The 16,306-nt window shown below is 33.2% G+C and overlaps 1 protein-coding gene across 1 annotated transcript; it reads left to right on the forward strand.

Annotated features, from left to right (window-relative positions):
• Positions 1 to 1,896: 1,896 nt before the first annotated feature.
• Positions 1,897 to 10,777, forward strand: LOC126884715 (uncharacterized). The gene is made up of 2 exons (XM_050650839.1): positions 1,897 to 2,068; positions 9,040 to 10,777. Exon 2 carries the CDS (start codon positions 9,058 to 9,060, stop codon positions 10,081 to 10,083), a length of 1,026 nt encoding a protein of 341 aa, XP_050506796.1. The 5' UTR covers positions 1,897 to 2,068; positions 9,040 to 9,057; the 3' UTR covers positions 10,084 to 10,777.
• Positions 10,778 to 16,306: the final 5,529 nt, after the last annotated feature.

Here is a 16,306-nt window from a genome sequence, read left to right on the forward strand (position 1 = left end):
GTTTTCGTTTTGATTCAATTTGAGTCTCTTGCCATCCTCTGACACCTGATGTTTCGGAATCTATCCCTTTTCAAAGAGGCCTCGCAAGAAGACTGAATTGAACCATAACGAAACGAAGAAGAACTGCAGATATTAAAATATTTGCAGCGGAGTGTGGTTAGACTGTCCTCTAACGGGCGGCGCCGCTTGGTATTACTGTACCTCGGTTAGCAGAATACTGGATTCGTGGTCGAAATTATTTTCACAAATTTTATTTCTTACTTTCTTGGTTATTGTTAAAGTTTCTGCACCATAGGTAAGTACTGGCAACACACACTGATCAAAGACTTTTCTTTTGAGACACATAGGCAGTTCTGACTTAAGGACATAGCTCAGCTTGCCGAATGCCACTTAAGTGAGTACTATGCGGCAGCTTAGTTCGCACGTTTAATTATCTCTTCCTATGCGTATCTCATTCCCTAAGTACTTAAAAGAGGTAGTTTCTTCAATAGGCATGCCATTTACTGAAATATTTTCGCTAATACAAGATTTGCCATGATTTGCGTTTTTGTATGGTTCATTTTTAATCCAACTTGTAAAGAGGCTAGGTATAGTTTCTCCAGTTGCGATACTGCATCATTGATGCTGTCAGCAAAAAGAACAATATCGTCAGCGAATCTCAAATGACTAAGTATTTTCCGTTAATATTAATTCCTTTTTCACTCAGATTTGCGTTCTTAAACATATCGTCGCTTTAGTATTTGATAACTCCAAAATTGACCTTTTTGAGATAACTACTTCACAAGATGTACATATTTTATTTGCCTTCATATTGTGTAAAAACTTGATAATTCGCTTCAAACGGGTTAAGTATTTCTTTATGATTGACGAAAGTTGATAAAACTCAAATGCCTTTAATATTTACTGCTAAAACTTGACAAGATAAGTTATCAAGTTATTGTTTAATCGAAATAATCGTGAATACGACATACACTGAATGCTACAACTAGCTAACTCTAGTTATCTAGTTGTAGCACGTATTTTTCTGAAATCATTGAGCTTACCACGTAATTGCTATCTATTTATTTGGTTCATGTTAATGCAAAAGGCCTTAAGGAGTGACGGATGACATAGAAAGAATTATGACCCTAAAGTGGAACTGGGCTGGACACATAGCTAGAATGTCGGATAACAGATGGACACAGCGAATAATACACTGTAGACCAAAACAAGAAGCATATCGAAGTAGAGGTCGTCCGCCAACCAGATGGTCTGGTTACATAAAACGGATCGACAAAAACTGGTTGTAAATAGCACAAAACAGAAATGCATGGAAAATACTGAGGGAGACCTATATCTAGCAGTGCATAGATCCGGGTTGAATGATGATGATATTGATAAATAACTTGGAATATCACTGAAAATTGTTGCCTTCCTCTTCCTCTTCCCTTTTGTATGTAGGCTTTAACTGTTTCTTCTTCAATATTAGCCTCTTAAATTGTTTAAATTATCGCACCATCTTTTTCTTGGTCTGCCAATACTTCTTCGTCAATTTGGTGACTTATCTCGTGTTTTTTTGTACTATCCTATCCTCTGCCATTCTGCCCTCTGCCAGTTGTTGTATTGAGCTAAAGAACACTTTATCGAATAAAATAAAAGGATTTTCTGGAGCAACATGTTTTTCCCTTCAAAGGTTGCTATCAGCCCACCAGTTTATATTCAAATAAATCATTTGATATAATTTAAATTTGGGGATAAATCCCATGTTATTCTCTACATAAATTATTTGCTTTAATTCTGTATATAGACAGTTTGATATTATCCATCCTATATTTTTTCATTCAATAACAGATGGATCGTGTTTATCAAAAAGTATTGAATAACAAATAAGCATACTGTTTTTTATATTAGGGAGCCTACATCGAATTACAAGTAAATCTGTGACATAAAACACACTTGAAATAATTAGTTTTCAATGTCTTCATAGCACCTAAGTTGTGGTAAAAGAGTTCATAAGTTATACAACTTTTACGTGTACATAAGAGGTTTTTCATTGAAGCATATACCTTAATTTTATTTGGAGAATTTGGTAAGTTTCCTTATAAACGTTTGTTTGATATATTTGTTACTATTTGCAATTTAGACTGATTTACAAATACCCCTGGAAACAAAGCCGAAAAAGAAATTGAAGGGCTTAATGTGAAACAATGACAAAAGATAAAAAAGCCTCAAAAAGATAAAAGTGAGGTATTTGACTTTGAATGTTAAAAATTAAAAATACAGTCGAACCCGCTTATTAGAATAGCCTCCGTGTCAATAAAAAGTATTCCTATAACCGGGATATTCTAATAACCGATCTTTGGCGGTTAGTAGAAACGGTTTCCGGACCTCAAATTTCTATTCTTTAAACCGGGATATTCCTATAACCGGTATTCTGATAAGCGGGTTCGACTGTAATATTAAAAAATCCAGTAACAACTTTTATTGTTTTAGTTTAGATATTTCGATGCATCATGCCCTATGGGACTATAAATAGTTGACAACAATACAAATTACTTGAAACTCGAGAAAAAACTGCCTTTATTTAAAAAAAATGTGGCTTGTTACATTATTCCATTAATAATAAATACCTAAATTTTAGATGCTCACTTGCATATATTAAAGTTGGTACAGATATTGCATTGTATACCTTCAGTTTTATTTCTTTATCTATTTCTTCCTTTCCAAATATTGTTTTATTTAGTGCATAGTAGATCTTATTTGCTTTTTTCGCCCTGTATGAGATTTCTTGATCTAACTTTCCATCCTCTGATATTATTACTCCCAGGTATTCAAACGTCCAGACTGTTTCTATTATTTCGTTTTTGCACCTAAATATTGTTTGGTTGATTTCTTCCCTTTTCTTTTGGGCTACTATCATGATCTTCGTTTTCTTTACATTTGATTAATTTTTGCATTTTCTCTTTATTGTCTACTATTATTACGAGGTCATCTGCATATAGTAATCCCTCCATTCTCACTGGTAGTAAATTCCTGTACCCTATTGTTGACTGTAATTGCCTTGCCTCTTCATTATTCTATCCATTACTAATATAAACAAAACTGGGCTGAGACTGTCCCCTTGTTTTATTCCTCTCCTGAGTTTATTATTCGCGATCTGTTTCCGTTTATTTGTACTTTAGCAAGTACGTTTCTATATGTACGTTTTACCACGCTTACTATCTTTTGCGGGATTTGCAGGTCTTCCATTACTGACCATATTACTTCTCTATTTATAGAATCAGAAGCAGCTTTAATATCTATAAACGTAATATATAAGTCTTCTCCTATTTCGTTTTTCCTTTCAATTATATTTCTCAGTATGTATATATTATCTGTTGTTCCTCTTTCCTTTCTAAAAGCAGCTTGTTCTTCTTCTAGTTTTCCTTCCAGTTCTTTCCTGAGCTTCCTTTCTATTATCCCGGTGTAGACTTTATATGCCACTGTTGATAAGCATATAGCCCTATAGTTATCACATTCCGCTTCATCTTCTTTCTTATGTATTGGTATCAATAAATTTTCTTCCCTGTCTTTCGGTATCTTTTTTGTTCTCCATGCTTCCCTCAATATTTCCAGAAGCGAAAATTTGCTTCGTTCTCCCACGTACTTCATCATCTCCGGATGTCATCTGCACCTCCCGCTTTTCCAATCTTTATTCTTGCCAATCTTTCTTCAATATCTTTGATATGAATTTCGTCTACTCGATTGTCCCTATCCTTTTCTCTTTACTTGTTTTGCAGTGTTCCATAACGTGTCTCTCAATTTTTTCCATCTCTCTTCCATATTCCATATTTCCTCATTGTTTTCATGCTGTTTCAGTATTTTATCTGTCTCTCTTTGGTATAACTTCTTCACTTCCATATTTTTCATCTTATGTATTGCTATTCTTGTATATTGAGGACTCTCTATTATTTCCATTAGTTTCATGTTTATCTCTGCTGTCATTAGTATCTGTTAAGTGCCGTTAGGTCTGCGTCTCGAGGATATACTATGTAGTCAATTATGCTTCTCGCATTTCTTTCTTCTGCTACGTATGTATATTTTTCGTTTCTCGGTTGATACCAGAAAGAATTACCTATTAACAAGTCATTTATTTGGCAGAAACTTATCATTCTTTTACCATTCCTATTAATCGTCTCTTCTCCATACCTTCCTAAGCAGCCTAATGCCATATTTTCATCATTTCCTATTCTGGCATTCCAGTCTCCTAGTAAAATGATGTTTTAGCTTTCCTCTTGTATCTCATTAATAAGTTTCTATATCGCATCCTCAAAAATGTTTTTAATGTATTATCAGCTGTCCTTCACCCAATCACCTCCCCAAGTTCGGTATCTCCTTTCCAAGAAACACCACTCGATAACACTATATGAGGCACTGTACAGATCCATAGCACTATACAGACTGTTATGTATAACACATAACACTCTGTATGAGGTTACATCTGGCATACCGTTCACCATATGGAAGCATGATTGACAAAACTTCGTTTGCAGAAGAGTTGGCGAACAGTATGTCAGGTGTAACCTCATACAGAGCGTTAGTTTTGGTGGTGGCGGCATAGTGCTACGGAGCGGTATTGCTTTGAAAGGACATACCGAACACGTGAAGGTGATTAGGCGAATGCCAACTGATATGTACATTGAAAACATTTTAGAAGACCATGTTTTGCCATTTGAAAGCCATATTGGATATGATATATTGGTACTAATGCACGTCCTCATGTCGCTAGCATAGTGAATACTTACCTTGATGAGATTTAAATCCAATTATAGCATGTATGTGATACTTTAAAACATCGCATTCGGCAAAGAAATCCTATTCCTATGATACCAGGGGGGCTAAGGATAACGGTACAAAAAATTTCATTCCACATGCATATGCAATATTTTTGTCCGTAAGTATATTTACTCTATTTGGAGTACGAATGATGTTTTAGTGGTACTCTTGAACAAAACTTATAGCTCAGGCACATTACCCAAAGAATGGTTGACGTCGATTTTTATTTGCCTCCCTAAAAAGAAAAACGCAAGAGAATGCGGCGACTACCGCACCATTAGTTTGATATCTCATGTGCTAAAGTTGTTACTGAAAGTCATCCATAACCGAATATATCATAAACTGGACATAGACTACAATGACCTCAGGATTATATCGAATTTGTACTATAAACAACGAGCAAAGTACGTGTTAACGACCAGCTGTCAGAGGAAATTGAAATCAGACGTGGAGTGAGACAGGGAGGCGTGTTGTCGCCAATTCTTTTTAATGCCTAGCTGAAAATATTGGGGATCCTCAGAGGCTGGTAACGAGAATAGCAGAGTTTGGACAAGCATACGGGCTAACAATGAATGTCAAGAAGACAAAGTTTATGAGAATATCGAAAACTCAAAAAAATAACGAAAATCTATTCATAAACGGATCCAATATCGAACGAGTCGACCAATATGCATACCTTGGAACAATGATCAACTCCACAGGAGATTACTTACAGGAAATCAAAATCAGAATAGAAAAGGCTAGAGCAAATTTTAACAAAATGAGAAAAGTGCTCTACACAAGAGATTTGAAGTTGGAGCTAAGAGTTAGGTTGGCTAGGTTCTACGTTTTTTCGACTTTATTTTATGGAATGGAAGCTTGGACCTTGAATATTGCATCAATGAAAAAACTAGAATCATTCGAGCTGTGGGTGTACAGAAGAATTCTGAAAATATCGTGGACAGAACACGTCACAAACAAAGAGATTCTGAGAAAGATGAATAAAGAAATGGAAATCCTAAATACCATCAAAACAAGAAAATTGGAATATCTCGGACATATTACACATGGAGAGAGATACAGCTTGCTCCAATTGATTATGCAGGGAAATATTCAAGGGAAGAGAAGCATAGGGAGACGCAGGATATCGTGGCTGCGCAACCTGAGAGAGTGGTACGGATGTATATCAAATGAACTTTTTAGAGCAGCCGCCTCCAAAATACGAATAGCTATGATGATTGCCGACCTCCGCCGCGGAGATGGCACTTAAAGAAGAAGGAGTACGAAGGGAACCATTCTCGCTGGAAATCTACCGCCTGAGCAGATGAGATGTGAATTATAAATTGTAAAATTCCTCCATCTTCCTCTAGGCTCAGATATGGTTTGCCTTTTTAGAAGCCTCGTATGGTGTAACCAGAGAAGTTCTTCCATTGTTTTTAATCGTTTAGGTGGGATTTTTTCCATCCAGAATTTTCGTAAATTCCAAAATGTATGCTTAACTTCTGAGTGGCACTTTCCTTCCATAGACGTAGACTATAATTTCAGTGTTTTTCTAGATAAGCTTCTCCGCATCTTCAATAAGGCATTTCCTTTAATCCTTATTAAGCCAAAACATCGGAAACCTTGGGTTACGAAAGGTATTCGGATATCAGCCAAGAATATGCGTTCACTACTATACATCAAGAAATTTACTACCAATGTTTCTGTCACTGAATATATCACGAAGTACAGGACAACCTATCTAAAACTTGTCAAATCAGCTAAAAAAGCCTATTATCAAAATCGTCTGGGAAACTCTTAGGCAGGCCGCACATCAAAGAAACATGAAACGTAAATTACGTTTCATGGAAATAAACCACTGCTAAACAAATATACGTCCGGCCATTTATGAGACTCTTCGAAAATAAAAATGTGTCATGAGCATGAATCACACTCGTTTCATTGGTAGGCGGACTTTGAGATTTGTTTAGCAGTGTTTTAGTTTCATGAAACATGTTTTTCGTTTCATGTTTCATGTTTTTCGTTTCATGTTTCTTTGGTGTGCAGCTTGGCTAAAAGTGTTGCAAAAGAAACTTGGTCTATAATAAACGATCTTCGAAATAAAACTCACACAGCTCAATCATTTTCCCTTCCAAATCCTGAAAGTCTAAACGACTACTTGGTTAATGTGAGTAAAAATATAACATCAACTATTTTGCCGCAACAAGATCCTATTTCCTATCTCCCTAACTCAAGAAAGGTCTCGAATTCATTCTTTTGAAACAATCAATAGTATCAAAGGCAAATCATCTTGTAGTACTGATGGAATATCTATAAAAAATTTCTCTAATCTCACAGAAAATGTGTTGGAAATCCTCGTCTCTCTAATTAATGATTCCTTCGAAAAAGGTAAATTTCCAGAGTGCCTAAAGACAGCCATTATTATTTCTCTTCATAAGGGTGGTGAAAATCTGATGCTTGCAACTATAGACCTATTACCTTACTACCGGTACTCTCCAAAATTATTGAGAGACTCATTAAAACTCGACTTATGTCCTTTATCGTTGATAACAACATTTTATCACAAAATCAGTTCGGCTTTTTAACAAATAATTGTACCACTGATGCCATGTTTTCTGTACTACATGAGGTTTACCAAGCACTAAACAATAATCTTTATACTGCCACTGTTTTCTGCGACTATGCCAAAGCTTTTGATTGTGTAAATTACGACATGTTGATTACAAAACTAAATTTCTATGGAATTCGAGGTATTTCTTTAAATTGGTTCTAATCCTACTTAAATAATAGGAAACAACTAGTTAGAGCAAATGATACTGAATCTAGTCTCAAAAACATTGTATGTGGAGTACCACAAGGTTCAGTATTGGCTCCTCTTCTGTTCCTTATCTTTATAAATGACATCACTAATTTAAAAATCGATGGGAAAGTTTTTCTTTTTGCTGATGATACCAGTATCACTTAAAGCAACTCACCTATTGCATCTCTTCATGAAACTGTAACTTCGGATCTACTGACGATAAAGACCTGGTCTGACTCTAATTTACTCTCTTTTAACGTAAATAAAACAGTAGCATTATCATATAAAGGAGCTCTTCAACCTTTGCCTCTTAATAACAGCCAGATCAGTACCGTTGATTCTGTAAAATTTCTTGGTATTTTTTTAGACAGCAACCTCAAATGGTCCCTTCATATCGAATCGTTAAGTAAAAAACTCGCCTCAGCTTGCTATGTAATAAGATCTGTCTCAAAGGAACTCAATTTAGCATCTTCTAAAATAACATATTTTTCGTTGTTCGAGTCTCATCTTCGATATTGTCTTCCTTTTTGGGGTTCTAGTACAGCTGCTCAATTTGATGTTATTTTTAAATTGCAAAAAAGAGCAATAAGATATCTGTTTGGCCTCAGAAGATCTACACATTGCAGAAGTTATTTCAGAGATCACGGAATTTTAACACTTCCATCTTTATATATTCTAGAAACGGTTTGTTTAATTCGTAAACACCTTCATCTCTTTCCAGCAAGGCCTCATCATGACTACTCCACCAGAAATTCAACTTTTGATGTATATTTACCGATCCCGTCCTCTGAGTTGGTAAAGAAATCTATATTATATTCCGCAAAAAAACTATACAACCATCTCCCGTTACAACTTAAATCTGCAACATATTTCCCAAAGTTTCGTAAAATGACAAAAGCCTATCTATCTAAAAGACCATACTATTCAATAGAATAATTTCTTAATGAATAACTAAGAAAATTGGGTTTCATACGCAGTAGCATAAACTTGTCAGTTCCTTATGTATTTTATTTTATTTGTTGTATGTTCAATTTTTCAATTTGCAATTTATATAAATTTTGCAATAAATTGTTTTTGTCTTTGCTTTTATATCTAATATTATACTGTACATATATTGACGATTTATCTAATTTTAGTAAATTGTAGTTGTTATTTGTTATTAATATTATGTTTTCTTTTGACTGTATGTAAGCTTTGTCCATCAAATTGTAAAAATTTTCAGTGAAAATAAAGCATATTTCTATTCTATTCTATTCTATTCTATTCTATTCTATTCTATTCTATTCTATTCTATTCTATTCTATTCTATTCTATTCTATTCTATTCTATTCTATTCTATTCTATTCTATTCTATTCTAATCTGGTAGGATATAAAATGGTATTTTAAATATCATTTTGTGTGCTATTAGATTAAAAACTTAAACTTTTTTTGTTAACTTTTTTTTTGAAACTTATTTTTGTTTTAGTTTTGTTTCCTCAAAACCATGGAACCTGCTTACGACCGAAATATGAGTCTTTCATCATTCAATACGTCTGTTACATCACAAAGTTATGAAGACTATTATGATGTTATCTTAGATACTCCATTCGAATCTGACGTATCTGAATTTAATAGAATGAAGGCACTGAATGAATTCGCCACATTGTTTAGCTCGATATCATTTCTTGTACATATCGTTGTCCTCTTTGCTCTTGTAGTCCTCGATGTTTACGTAATAATAGTTATTTTAAAAAATGAGAAACTAAAACGTGCTAAAGTTACCAGAGGCATTGTCCATTTTGCTGTTTTTAGTATTATTGTAAATATATCTTATCCCCTTTATAAACTATTGCTAGAGATATTCCTGTGGAGATACTCTAGTTGGTCCGTGTTCTGCTGGGAGAAACAGAGTGAAGTAACTGGTATAATGAGCTTATATCTTTGCAGTTTTGCTCTATCTTTTGACTGGCTGATCAATGTTCGATGTTCTACAGTCAAACCGATTTATCAAAAGTTCAATGATCATATTTTTTTAATTATATATTCGATATGTATTTTAAAACTGATTACAGACTATTTTGTTTGCATCGACGCTATTGTTATTTTAAACAATCTCTTTGAAGCAGCAATTCGCTTATTTGTAATAATTTTCTTGTTGGTATGTCACTGTAAACGACGATATTGCGATAAAGGTAAAAACTATCCTTTAGCTTTAGCTACTATCATTGTGGTGTCCTGGATACCATCATTTATTTGTGATATACTTCACGAAATCTTTGGGCACCATTTTACTATGGGGTTTATTATATTCATTGCAGATTCTTGTTTGAATTTTGTGTCATATGGAAGTTCTGCTATAGTTGTTGTGTGGTTATGTAAGGTTAATAAGGAATTTAAACAATCATTTTGCAACACTTGCTGCTTTAATTGTTGCAAAGCAAAACATTCCCATCCGGATATTGAGGGCTTTGGAAAATATACAGACAATGAGAATAATCAAGATAAAAATAGCTTACAAAGCGATGCCTAAATTTTAAAATACTATTTATTCAATTCTTCTTCTTCTTTTTGTATTGACATGACTAGCTGTTTTTTTTTCAATGTGCCTCCAGTAAGTTGTAGTTCCATCGTTTTCGTGGTCTTCCAGCTATTTATGGTATTTTTTACGTTGCTTTTACTATTGGGTAGCTGTTTCTCGCCGTCCTTACTACCATATTTGTTGCCATTTGGCTGATGTGGTAATTTTATTATACTTTTCTGTCTCTTGCCCAGTTGTAAATGTTCTGAACCTTGCATCTTCGTAGTATATTGGTACTTGTAGCTTTGTCCCATAGTGTGTTACCATCATTCATTTTTAAAAGGGCCATCGCTGTGTCGGGTCGTATTTCTGCAGCGTATGTCATTATTGGTCTCATGACTGTTTTTGCCTTTCATTTTTATTCTATATTTTTATTTCTCCATAACGTTTCAGTCAGATTTGCTTGAAAATTTGGTTTTAGGTTTTACTTACCTCCACATCAAAGTTCTACTTGTGCCGTTGGTCGCTTTTATTTGAGCGATGAAATTCACCCTTCTGAAAAATGACAAAAATATACGTTTAAAATAAGTCCAGAAATGGATAAATTGACTAATTATAAGCAACTTTTGTTTTATTGAGTTCTTTAACTAAGTCAATATTTTTGAATTATTTTCGAGTAAAAATGTTTATTTTCAACAAAAAAAAACCACGGTTTCAGGCGGTTTTACGCAAATAACTCAAAAAGAACTATTTTATCCAAAAAAAATTCTTAACAAAAATGGTTGCTAAGACAAACATTTCCATGACGTTGAGTCAAGGAAATGTTAGTCTTAGCAAACATAAATCATAAATATATTGGAATGTGTATAAAACAACGAAAATGTTTATTTTCAACAAAAAAAAAAACACGCTTTCAGGCGGTTTTTCGCAAATAACTCAAAAAGTAACTATTTTATCCAAAAAAAATTCTTAACAAAAATGGTTGCTAAGACAAACATTTCCATGATGTTGAGTCAAGGAAATGTTGGTCTTAGCAAACATAAATCATAAATATATTGGAATGTGTATAAAACAACGAAAATGTTTATTTTCAACAAAAAAAAACACGCTTTCAGGCGGTTTTTCGCAAGTAACTCAAAAAGTAACTATTTCATCAAAAAAAAATTCTTAACAAAAATGGTTGCTAAGACAAACATTTCCATGATGTTGAGTCAAGGAAATGTTGGTCTTAGCAAACATAAATCATAAATATATTGGAATGTGTATAAAACAACGAAAATGTTTATTTTCAACAAAAAAAAAACACGCTTTCAGGCGGTTTTTCGCAAATAACTCAAAAAGTAACTATTTTATCCAAAAAATAATTCTTAACAAAAATGGTTGCTAAGACAAACATTTCCATGATGTTGAGTCAAGGAAATGTTGGTCTTAGCAAACATAAATCATAAATATATTGGAATGTGTATAAAACAACGTTAATTATTCGAAATGGTTTTGAAAAAAATATCTGCGTGTAATGTATTTAAAATTTGTGTTTATAACTTATACCTAAAACAAGCGAAAATATGTGATTATGTTTGTATTACTTTAACATTTAGCTGTAATTTTAGTCATAAGTTCATAATTTTTAAATTGTAATTTATAATATTAAATTTAGTCTTTTACCTCTTATTTTCAACTTATGTATAATACCCTTAAAATCCAGTTGTACCGCCAAGCAATGTTGGAGCATCTTCTTTCATAAGTTTTGTTACCTCTTAAAAAATATAATAGATCTCTGAGAGGTCGGAAGATTTTAGAAGTAAAATTACAAATGAACATATATCAAAGGGAAAAACTGTTCGTCGTTTTGACTAATAGTGGTAGATTTTTGCACCACAGATTTCCAGCGATTGAGCCAGGTCTAATAATCACTTAAAACAGTTAGTCTAGGCGCCAGAGGGGTCACCGTGTCATTTTCAATTCTGATGGACAAACTCAACGGTTTCTTATGGATTTTTGGCTGCTGATTACGAATTTCGAGGGGGATTTCGATCCGAGTGGTCAAAAATTGTTATAAACAATTTAATTGTTTATAAATTGTTTATAAGGCTCTGGCTCATAAACTAAAAGAGAAAAAAAAATGTTTTAAATAAAATTTGTTCCTTAATAAAAAACGAAGAAAAAACCGTTTACTAAACTTAAATCTAACAATTAGAACTCAAGATATTGTAAAATTAGTGCACAATGCACATTGCAAATTGCAAAATAAGTATTTTTCGAAGCTTTATCGATCGTAACTCGGCTTCTACGCAAGCAAATAAGTCTTAGAAGGTGTCGTTTTAAAGCTTAATTAACAGGCTTCTAAACAAAGTTTGTTAAATTATTTGGTCTTCATTTGTTTTAAAGTTATACCCGTTTGAAATTACAATTTTCTTAAAAATATTGTACATTCATTTGTTTATAAGGGTTTTAAGCAAATTTGAGCTATAAACATTTATACTTTAATGAACAATAATGATAGAAAAACTCAAAAGGAACAATTTGAGGTTATGAAAATGTTCATAAGTTTATTTTTGGCCAAGATGTCGATATTTTAATGGCGCGCGCTATGAGGCGCAAGATCGGCTCACCGCGTAAAGGTTCACGCGCTAACTTCTCGGTGCAAATTATAATTTCTATGTATACATACGTTATCTTCATTTTTCATTTTTGAAGGTCCTAATAAAATTGTATCATATAATTCTTATAATTAAATCATCATACTGTACCTCGTATCACCTTTCATTCTATTTGGATTGTCTTCTATTTTTTGCACTAAATGAGAAAAAAACATTAAAAACTAATATTTAAGAAGTATAACTAAAAAGTAAGTGGATATAATTTATTAATACTATTTTTATAAACATTTTTTTCATGCATCTGCAAATCTGCATAGAGATATACAGGGAATATCAGCTTTTTTACATCTGCATAAGTTCTTAGCGAAATTTTAACAGTTACATGGTGGTACAAGTCTGTTCTTGTAGGCAGTAAAACTAAAACTTTTTGAGGCTTCAGAGTCTAATTATCTATATTATATCCATATAAAGTGGATCTAGTTCTTTTGCAGCATCATCAAGTCCCGTCAATTGTGTGTATGCCGCCACATCATAAATGCTCGTTTTATATGCAATGATGATGGTGCAAAAGAACTCGATCCATTTTTATATGGATATCACATATTGGCTCATTTTCATGCGTAGAAGCCGAGTTACGATCGATAAAGCGTCGAAGAATACATACTTACTTGACTGTGAGCCAATCTTGCGTCTCATAGCGCGCCATTAAAATTTCGACATCTTAGCCAAAAATAAACTTACGAACATTTTCGTAAGCTCAAATTGTTCCTTTTGAGTTGTTTTATCATTATTGTTAATTAAAGTATAAATGTTTATAGCTCAAGTTTGCTTGAAACCTTTATAAACAAATTAATGTACAATTTTTTTAAGAAAATTATAACTTCAAACGGGTATAACTTTAAAACAAATGAAGATTAAATAATTAAACAAACTTTGTTTGGAAGCCTCTTAATTAAGCTTTAAAAGGACATCTTATAAGGCTCATTTGCATGAGTAGAAGCCGAGTTACGATCGGTAAAGCTTCGAAAAATACTTATTTTGCAATTTGCAATTTGCATTGTGCACTAATTTTACAATATCTTGAGTTCTAATTGTCGGATTTAAGTTTAGTAAACGGTTCTTTCCTCGTTTTTTATTCGGGAACAAATTTTATTTGAAATATTTTTTATCTCTTTTAGTTTATGAGCCAGAGCCTTATAAACAATTTATAAACAATTAAATTGTTTATAACAATTTTTTGACCAGTCGGATCGAAATCCCCCCTCGAAATTCGTAATCAGCAGCCCAAAATCCATAAGAAACCGTTGAGTTTGTCCATCAGAATTGAAAATGACACGGTGACCTCTATTTGGCGCCTAGAGTAAGTGATCCATAAGCGTTATCCATTTATTGTACGCAAGATAGGTACCTCTAGGAATAATTAAAACGATCAAAAATAATTAACAATATAAGTAGAAGAACTAACTGACCGAATTGAAGTTGGTAATGGGATAACACAATATAATATACAGATAAGACAAATAATGAAAAAAGTAAAAACTAAAAAAGGATACCAAATGGTAGAAAAACAAATTAAAATAATCTGCTCTGCAAACGATGCAATACTAATCTCTTAAAGTGAAGATGCTTTACAACGTTTGCTGCACCAATTTCCCGCGAGTAGTCGCGTCGTTAGATAGAATCTCACATTTTCCCTTTTTCGCGGTAACTTGATGAAAAATTTTGTAATTTTGAAAAAATTTCGTAAGTGCCTCGAGGAAGGGTGTAGTAATGCGTAGGTATTTTTTCTTCTTCTTCTTTTTGTGGAATTTATGGCTTTGGGGAGAGCCAATTAGCTTTAATAATTGTTAGAAATAATATTTCTAACATAGCAAGTAAATAAAAATACTATAAAATAAAAATTTGTTGTAAATTCTTATTTAAATTCGTATTGTGTGATGAAATCTAACACGCGACTGTTCACGTTACAGAAGTGAGCGCGACTACTCCCTGGTTAATATAACCGCCAGAAAATTTAATATGTTAATTTCCCAAAAAAAGACAAAATGCATGGCTAAAACAGCAAATCCAATAGGATGTAAATTAGAGCTGGCGGGTCAGATAATAGAACAAGTGATGGAGTTTAAATATCTAAGGCATCACACTATCTAGTTACGGAAAACTCGAAACAGAAGTAAAAGATCAAGTGAATTGAAGGTATTATAGTAGTAAAAGGTACTCTTACTTTAAGTCGATAGGATACACCGTTTTCTAGAAAAATCGATTTGAAAATGTTTCGTTTTTTAAATATAAAAAAAAAATTAAAAAAAAACTATTTAGAAAAACGAAAACTGGTACGTTTATTTATATTCGAGAGCTGAATCGATTTCATTAATTGAGAATTTCTAGTACCGGTCATATGCGTCGGTTTTGGATAGGTCAACGGTTATTTTATCGCGTAATTTTTTTGTGTTTAATTTTTAAGAATTTTTGACACTAAATTATTAAATTATGAGGTATTCTAGTACTAAAAGTTGCTCTTGCTTTAAGTTGGTAAAATACACCATTTTTTTTTAAATATTTCAATATGTTTTCAAATTCAGGAAACGAGAAATTTTCAAATCGATTTTTCTAGAAAACGGTGTGTCCTACCGACTTAAAGGAAGAGTAACTTTTAATACTAGAATACCTCACAATTTAATAAACCAGTACCAAAAATGCTTAAAAGTTAAAGACAAAAAAGTTATGCGTTAAATTAACCGTTGCCCCACCCAAAACGGACGCCTATGACTTGTACTAGAAATTCACAATGGATGGAATCGATTTATATCTGGAATATAAATACGTTTAGCAATTTTCGTTTCTCTAACTAGAAGCGTTCTGGAGGTATTTAAGAAAAACTTCACTTGAAAAGAAAGACGCCATCTTCAAAGAGCTCTAGCTCTCTTTTCATTTCGTACTAGGTGAATTTGGTTAAGTTGTCTTAAAATTATCTGAGGAATCTCCTGTCTTCGTTTGTCGGTAGAGTTTCTGGCCACCCTGTATAGTTATTCGTCATTAAATAATAAATCCGTAAACTAAAGACCATAGGACAAAATAACTCAATTTTAAATAAGAGCAGACACAGAAAACATAAAAAGACTTCCAAAGACTAGAGAGAGAGTGATGGGGAAGAGAGATAGAGAGAGGGGAGAGAGAGAGAGAGAGAGAGAGAGAGAGAGATCTTTTGAGACGGAGAATACAAGATATCACGAGGCCAAATACACTCCCTCCGAGGGGTCAGGACTGGAAGAAAAGAGAGAGACTAAATTTGTATGTAGATTTCCCGAGCGGAAATCGAAACTTCCCCGTTAACAGTAGTTAACCCCCACTAAGGCTAGGGCTACAAAAACGGAGTCAAAAAATTAAATGCATGAACAAATATTTGCCAAAGCCTCTATGGAAATGGATTGGACGACTTAGGTGTTGGAGCTAAAGGCAAAATATGTAAGTAAATATTATAACTCGCAATAGAAGAGGAAGAACAGGTTATAATTGAAGATGATACATCTACCAATATATAGTTATCTCCCAATGTATGTTAAGAAAATGACAGACTTTGATAAGGTGGATTTCAAAATTAAAGTAATGGAACTAATCAAAAATCAAATGGCTTC

The sequence above is a fragment of the Diabrotica virgifera genome, chromosome 5 (genome assembly GCF_917563875.1).
Source record: "Diabrotica virgifera virgifera chromosome 5, PGI_DIABVI_V3a".
NCBI classification, from domain to species: domain Eukaryota; kingdom Metazoa; phylum Arthropoda; class Insecta; order Coleoptera; family Chrysomelidae; genus Diabrotica; species Diabrotica virgifera.

Coding starts and splice junctions, on each gene's coding strand:
- LOC126884715 (XM_050650839.1), top strand. CDS start 9,058: ATGGAACCTGCTTACGACCGAAATATGAGTCTTTCATCATTCAATACG.